Below are 7,500 nucleotides of genomic sequence, written 5' to 3' on the forward strand. Positions count from 1 at the left end.
CTCTCGCCTCGGCAGCCTGCAGCTCAACAGCCTGCCCGGCCTGCAACAGTAAGTAACAGTCCATTTTGTTTTATTTTTTGTTTATTTGAACAAGCTGAAGAAGAGATCAAATCCAACGTCATTGATGATTCCAAGTCAATATACTGAATGACAAGGGGTTTAACATATACATACATACATACATACATACATACATACATACATACATACATACATACATACATACATGCATGCATGCATGCATACATACATACATACATACATACATACATGCATGCATGCATGCATACATACATACATACATACATACATACATACATACACACATATATACATATGTACGTATATGCATACAAACATTCATACATCCACCCTTCACCCATCTCACAATCACCCAACACCCCTTTGTCCTACATTTTATCTTAGCTTCTTGTGGATGAAGGGTCACCTGTGTACCCACAACCGCTACCCAGTTCATAAGCAATGTAGCAAGACACAGCATCTGCACATCAGGGCCCCAGAGCCGAAGATGGTTTATCCCCACTGCTTCATTACATGGCCATCCCCTATTCTCATCCATTCAAGAATTTACAGATTAGACAAGTAGAACTCAATTCACAAGCACTCTCTTTTTACACCTCTCTCTTGACCTCTCCCTTCCTTACTCAACAGGCATTCCGCTTTTACCCAAGACTACCTGAATCAACCCCCTCCCTCCGTTCCATCCATTCATCTCATTTTCAGTCTTTCCTTCAAGTTCACTCCACCCACCTCTGCCTTCCACACTCCTTTTTGCTAGCCTCTCTTCAATCATTCTTCCCGTGTGCCCAAACCATCCCAGTATTCTTTGATCAGCCCTATCTGTTAGATCTCTTTCCATCCCTGCTCCTTGTCTCATATCCTCATTTCTTGCTCTACCTATCCTCATAACCATCGCATATACTTCATCGCAAGCACATCTAAACTCCTCCTTTCTGCCCGCATTAGAATTCGAAATGTCTGTCCCATAGTGTGTTGTGGGCACAATCGCCTCTTCGTATAGTCTTCTCTTTGTTTTCATTCCCAATGCTATTTCTCATGGAACTTTTCATTCCTCCGAGATATATACTTGTTTCCTTTACTCTATGATCTACCTATACCTCCATTACGCCATTCCCTGCTGTATGTGACCCTAAGGTTGCATTTACACCAAGCGAATTGAATCGATTCAATTGATGCAGAGTCAACACGATTCATGAATTGTGTTGATTCGCCACACTAGTTTCAAGGTAACCGTTTGCACCAAGCGAATCGATCCAATTCAAATTATGCCGATTCGCCTGGTGTAATAAACGGTTATATTGAAACTAGTGTGGCGATTCAACAACACGATTCATGAATCGTGTTGATTCTTCATGAATTGAATCGATTAAATTCGCTTGGTATAAACGCAGCCATTAGTATCACATGCAGCAGGGAATGAAGAAGTTTGGGTGGAGGAAGATTATAGAGTAAGGGAAGCAAGCAAGTGTCTTGGGGGGATGAAAGGAATTATGAGGAAATATCTGGGGATGAACACAAAGAGAAGACTGTATGAAGGTGTTATGATAATAATAGTAATATCCTTATCATCTCTTGTTATCTATTTTCCCCATCTTGGAAAGAGTCCCTTTTTAAGCGCTAACTCAGTTCGTGCAATTCTCCTTCTGCAGCGCGAAGTACGAGACCCACGCCGTGGCCATGCACAAGGCTGTCCCTGGACACCACCTCCACACGACCTTCACGACAGCAATGGCCTCCGCCCCTGACTTCAGGAAGTTCGTGGACACTTCGAGGATGAACGAAGCCCCGTCCAAGTTCCCTCTCCACACCGTCTTCGTCGAAGGCTGGGGACTTTACGCTGAGTTCCTGGGTGAGGAGCTTGGCCTGTACGAGGACCCACAGCAAAGGTAAGAAGCGAAGTTCAATTCACAACAAGGTCTATTCCAACAAGGAACTTTTAACCAGGCTTCAAAAAAATAAGTGATCTGTGATGAGGGTTACCTAAAGAAACGAGTGAAGTGTTCTCCCTCCTGCTGTATTTTATTCACGAGGATCCTTTACATCTATTCCAGACTTGGTCGCTACACGTGGGAGCTACTCCAGGCCTCTCGTCTTGTGGTAGACACAGGGATCCATTCCTTTGACTGGTCCCGCGAAGCTGCAGTCGAGTATCTGACACACAATACGCCCCTCTCTGCGGAGGCCATTGAGGTTAGTAAAGGAACTTCCATAGTAAAGGTTCCCGAACTAAGGTGGCGTGCAGTCCCCTAAGGAGCGTGCTAAGATTCGCGGGAGATATATGAGGGACCACACACAGCTTTCTTGAGACCATATCTGATGTTTGATTACTACTGCTTTGTTATCAACGTCTAGGTGAACTAATGGAACATTTCTTCTTCTTCTTCTTCTCCTTCTTCTGAGACATTGAAGTCTTTATTTCTCTATGTTTAGTTTTTTATTCTAATTCATTATATAAAATTTACTTTTTTTATATAATTTATTGCATTTTTTTCACTGCAGAATGAAGTGAATCGATGCATCACCTGGCCTGGACAGGCCTGTGCCTACAAGATTGGAGAGATTAAGATCAAGGAACTGCGTCAGAAGTCCCAGAATGCCTTGGGCGAGCTCTTCGACATCCGGGACTTCCACGACGTTCTCCTTCGGTGTGCAGGACCTCTCAACATCGTCGAGACCTGCATCAGCCGCTACATCGAGGACAAGTTCCCCGTTCTGATCGACGAAGTCGACGAAGAGAAGACAAACCGATCCACAGACGCGACTGCAACCGACAAAAGTACTACTGACGGCGACGACGACGACAATTCCGATCTTTCTTCGAAAGCCTCCCTCCCTCTAGTCTCCATGGTTTCCATAGTGATAACTTGTATATGTTCGTACTTGATTACTATCCTTTAGCCGCAAGCAACTGCTAGACCACCCAACGTGACTTGTACATAGTAGATATGAAAAATGTATCATCTCGTTTCATTGTATCTTCATTTTCATCATGTAATTTTCATGGAGTGTAAGTAAAGTAGTATTAGAGCTGAGAATTTTGTATTTGTTTTTCTTATCCATATCTTACCGTGATAGTGTTATCAGTTGGGTCGCGTAAGGAAGAAGGAAAGATCCTTCCTTCATCCTCTCCACTGCCCCCAACAACCCACATGGATCCAGATTGCTCACCAACGTCTTAATCAAGATCTAAACAAGAAGAGGTCGCTTCACTTCGAGAATTAAATTAATTATATTATGTCATAAGGAGAAATGACAGTCAACTGATTTAATTTGTGTATTGTGTTCTGCATAAACATACGCTCGCTCGCGCACACACACACACACACACACACACACACACACACACACACACACACACAAATACACATAGGATTAGAGAAGATGTCTTCCTGTTCCTGTAATAAATTATGAGTGATAATTGTCGCCATCTTTCGTGGGGTCACATTTCTTTTGATAAGGTTTCTTCAATATATTTTCATCATCATTATACTTATTGGATTTGTGAGACTTATAAAATATGGAGTGAGTAGCTCCTTCTTGTTCTGTAGTAGTGTCATGAGGTTCTTGGTACCAGGTGTCAATAGCTCTTCTAAGTGTTGTATTGTGTGTGTGTGTGTGTGTGTGTGTGTGTGTGTGTGTGTGTGTGTGTGTGTGTGTGTGTGTGTGTGTGTGTGTGTGTGTGTGTGTGTGTGTGTGTGTGTGTGTGTGTGTGTGTGTGTGTATGTGTGTGTGTGTGTGTGTGTGTGTGTGTGTGTGTGTGTGTGTGTGTGTGTGTGTGTGTGTGTGTGTGTGTGTGTGTGTGTGTGTGTGTGTGTGTGTGTGTGTGTGTGTGTGTGTGTGTGTGTGTGTGTGTGTGTGTGTGTGTGTGTGTGTGTGTGTGTGTGTGTGTGTGTGTGTGTGTGTACGCGCGCGCGTGCGTGTGTGAGTGAGTAACCACTGGGAAATGGAAAATATAAACTTAGAAAACAAACCTCCTTTGTTTAATGACATCATCAGTACTAGTGTACAAAAGAAAAAAAAAAGAGAACAATAAATAGGAATCCATAAGCCCTGCGTAAAAAACATGCAGAAGCTACAATGTTACCTTCAGTCTGAATAACTTGAATATTTCCTTACAAATATAGTTATGCAATCTACATAAACCTTGAAAAAGGGTTTATATAGTTATCCTAGCTAGTTTTTCTTACGAAGAAGAAAGCACCGTCAACGCATATTTCATTTTACTTTTGTTCTCAAAATCTACATTTGCATCAAGATTTCTTAACACCTCTGAAATTTTCACCAACTTTTCATGAAAATAGATTGTTTTTGATGGAAGTTTGTTTTGGTTTGAAGTGGCAAAATTTCTTTCGAACAAGTATATATGAAGTATCCATACAATATTTAAGATATCTCATTTTACATCCAATACAATAAACATTTCGATTTTCCTTGTCAATATTTTCTGAGTTACTAATCCCATATAAAATCAATTTTATGAAAGTCAGGCGTCTAAACTTCCTAATACTAGAATTAGAGCTGGGCGCGTTCCTCGGTGCGTTCCTATGTTCATTCCTGTGTCCTGAGCAAAGTCATGCCAGTCAGGACACCGAGGAACGCACCGAGGAACGCGCCCAGCTCTGACTAGATTGATTATTTTATCAAAGGAATGCATAAAGGTAGAGAACCAATCCAGTGGCATACTTATACAATTGGATAAACATCTATTCATCTATCTATCTATCTATCTATCTATCTATATACCAAGGGCTTTTTCCCCCTTATAAAGGAGGTAGCCAAGTCAAAGCCACGCATTCAATCCCACCCATTCCACTCCTATCCACCGCCCTCTCCCCCCTTCCCATCTTAGCTCCTTGTGGATGACGGGTCATTCCCGTCTCCCGCCCATTGCCTGGACAACACCTAATCTGCCATGTAAAGCAGACATTGTAGAAAGAAACTTTACTGTATGTAAATACATACCAACGCATACTTACATACATACATACACACATACAAGCATACACACATACGTACACGCATACATACATACATACATACATACATACATACATACATACATACATACATACACACACATACATACATATGTACACACATACATACATACACACATACATGCATACACACACACATACATACATACATACATACATACATACACACATACATACATACATACATACATACACACATACATACATACATACATACATACATACATACATACATACATACATACATACATACATACATACATACATACATACATACATACATACACACATACATACATACATACATACATACATACATACATACATACATACATACATACATACATGCATACATACATACATAAATACATACTTACATACATATACCAAAAAGGCTCTTCCCCCTTATAAGAGAAATGGCCAACCAAGGCATACACACACACCCCTCACCCATCCAACAACCATTTGTGGTACTCGTCCGGGTAACCGAATCTGCTCACAGAGATTTATGTCACTTTATGGTAAAAAGTGATTCTTGTGGCGATTTCCCCCCCAACTCTTGGGGGGGGGGGAGTGATCCTACGACCAGTGGTGGATCCGAGACCACTGGTCTGAAGCCACCTGCCTCCAAATTTGTTCTTGCATTACCTCTTTGCGGAGGTCAAGAAACCTGCCTTGTGCGTACCGGTACGTGGTAGAAAGCAGTAACATACAGTGGCAGATTCTTTATTTTTTTCTCGGCATTGAATAAAACACTTCAGTGAAAATAACTGGAAGAGTATTCAACACATCATTGAGAGTAATTCCTTAAAAATGTAAGGTTAAGTATTAATTTTGAGAAATATTTTGAAAGAAACTAAGTCAAGTGAGAATATATACTTCAATACATATTCAAAACCATCGTCTTCGAGCTACAAAATACATCTGTTTAAAAGCGTCATCTATATTTACAAAATTCAGGCTAGCCTCTCCCCCCCAAAAAAATATATATATATATATCGATGAAAATTAATATCCATGTGAACAAATTGCTTAAACACGGCAAAGGAATCATGGACTGAGAGTAAAGCATTTATTCCTGACGTTTAGTCTACTGACGTTTTCAAGACAGACGAAACGTCAGGAATAAACGCTCCACTCCCAGTCTATGTTTCCTTTGCTGTGTTTAAGTAAACATTTAATCCTAATTTCGCCACTTCTCACGACGTAGCCACGTGAACAGGACGCCACAGCATCAGGAACAAACCAGGACCAACGCAGGTCCACAACACAATGTACACTCTTTAGGCCGCTTTTACACGAGCGTGTCCGTACGCGCGTTCGGATGCGCCGCGTTTAAACTTTCAATGGCGTTCAATGGGACATATCACTCGTCCGCAAAACGCGTCGTGTTAAAGGTCCCATTGAACTCCATTGAGAGTTAAAACGCGGCGCACCCGAACACGCGTACGCAAAACGCTCGGGTGACAGCGGCCTAACGGACTTGCGGGAAAACCTTTATCCACCCTTCACGTTCCTCAGGTAGACGGGACTACTCGGACAGACAATCTAGAGAACGACAACAACTATTTGTCCTCCGCCACCATTTTATCTACCTGTGGATGAAGTTCCATTCCTGTGCGCCCCCCCCCCACGCAATGAAAGATTTGAGAGAAAATCCTGAAGAATGAAGACAAGAAAACCTCGAGGTAACAGTTTCTCGTACACTCTTATTGGATAACAACATTGATGGATTCTCACGTGCATCTTGGGTCGCCGTGAGAAGAGACTTTGCATACTTAGCCACAGATAATATTATGAAATAATTCATAATTGCGAATCGCAGAGAAAACAATTCAATATGTTGTGACCATCTGGGGCCTAAATAAGAAAGGAAGTAGAGTGTTAAGAATAAATAGATATTTTAATGAATAAATTCACTCACTCACTCCGTTGGATCTTGAACCTCGTGTAGATTCTGGTACGCCAAAAGACATCCTCTCCATACCCCTCGGTCCTGTGCTGCTTCCATCCAGATTATTCTATTTATTCCTCTTCTGTCCATCTCCGCATCCACTCCATCTATCCATCTCATTCGAGGTCTCCCTCTGGGTCTTCTTCCAGGCATTCTACCCATCATAACTCGTTTTGGAATTCTATGGTCCTCCATACGCGCCACATGCTCAGCCCATCTCAATTTTGTTCTACCTATAACATCTGTTATTTTCTCTTGTTTAGTTATTTCCCTCAGCTCATTATTGTGTCGCCCTCTCCACCTATTCTCATTTTCATCAAAAACTTTTAATGAATAAATGGAGAAGTATAAATGAATATAGATGAATAAATGAATAGAAAAAGAAGTAAATATAGATAAATAGATCAAAAATATATACAAATGAATGAATAAGTAAATGCGTACATATACACAAATGAAAACAAAGGAACCATTGCTCACTGGATACAGGAACAGGGACTATTTATC

The 7,500-nt window shown here is 41.2% G+C and overlaps 1 protein-coding gene across 3 annotated transcripts in view; it reads left to right on the forward strand.

The window, feature by feature from the left end:
* The window catches only part of LOC143033796 (uncharacterized), a 153,558-nt gene extending 150,489 nt beyond the window's left edge, over window positions 1-3,069 (forward strand). For all 3 annotated transcript variants that reach the window (XM_076199292.1, XM_076199291.1, XM_076199289.1), the window contains 4 exons: window positions 1-48; window positions 1,692-1,928; window positions 2,094-2,232; window positions 2,542-3,069. The exon at window positions 1-48 is cut by the window's left edge and continues 63 nt beyond it. In XM_076199292.1, coding sequence (XP_076055407.1) covers window positions 1-48; window positions 1,692-1,928; window positions 2,094-2,232; window positions 2,542-2,940 — 823 coding nt within the window. In that variant the 3' untranslated portion in view covers window positions 2,941-3,069. The remainder of the gene's footprint in view (window positions 49-1,691; window positions 1,929-2,093; window positions 2,233-2,541) is intronic.
* The last annotated feature ends 4,431 nt before the right edge of the window (window positions 3,070-7,500 follow it).

This window comes from Oratosquilla oratoria, chromosome 16 (genome assembly GCF_046742065.1).
Source record: "Oratosquilla oratoria isolate Oo_2021 chromosome 16, ASM4674206v1, whole genome shotgun sequence".
NCBI lineage: Eukaryota > Metazoa > Arthropoda > Malacostraca > Stomatopoda > Squillidae > Oratosquilla > Oratosquilla oratoria.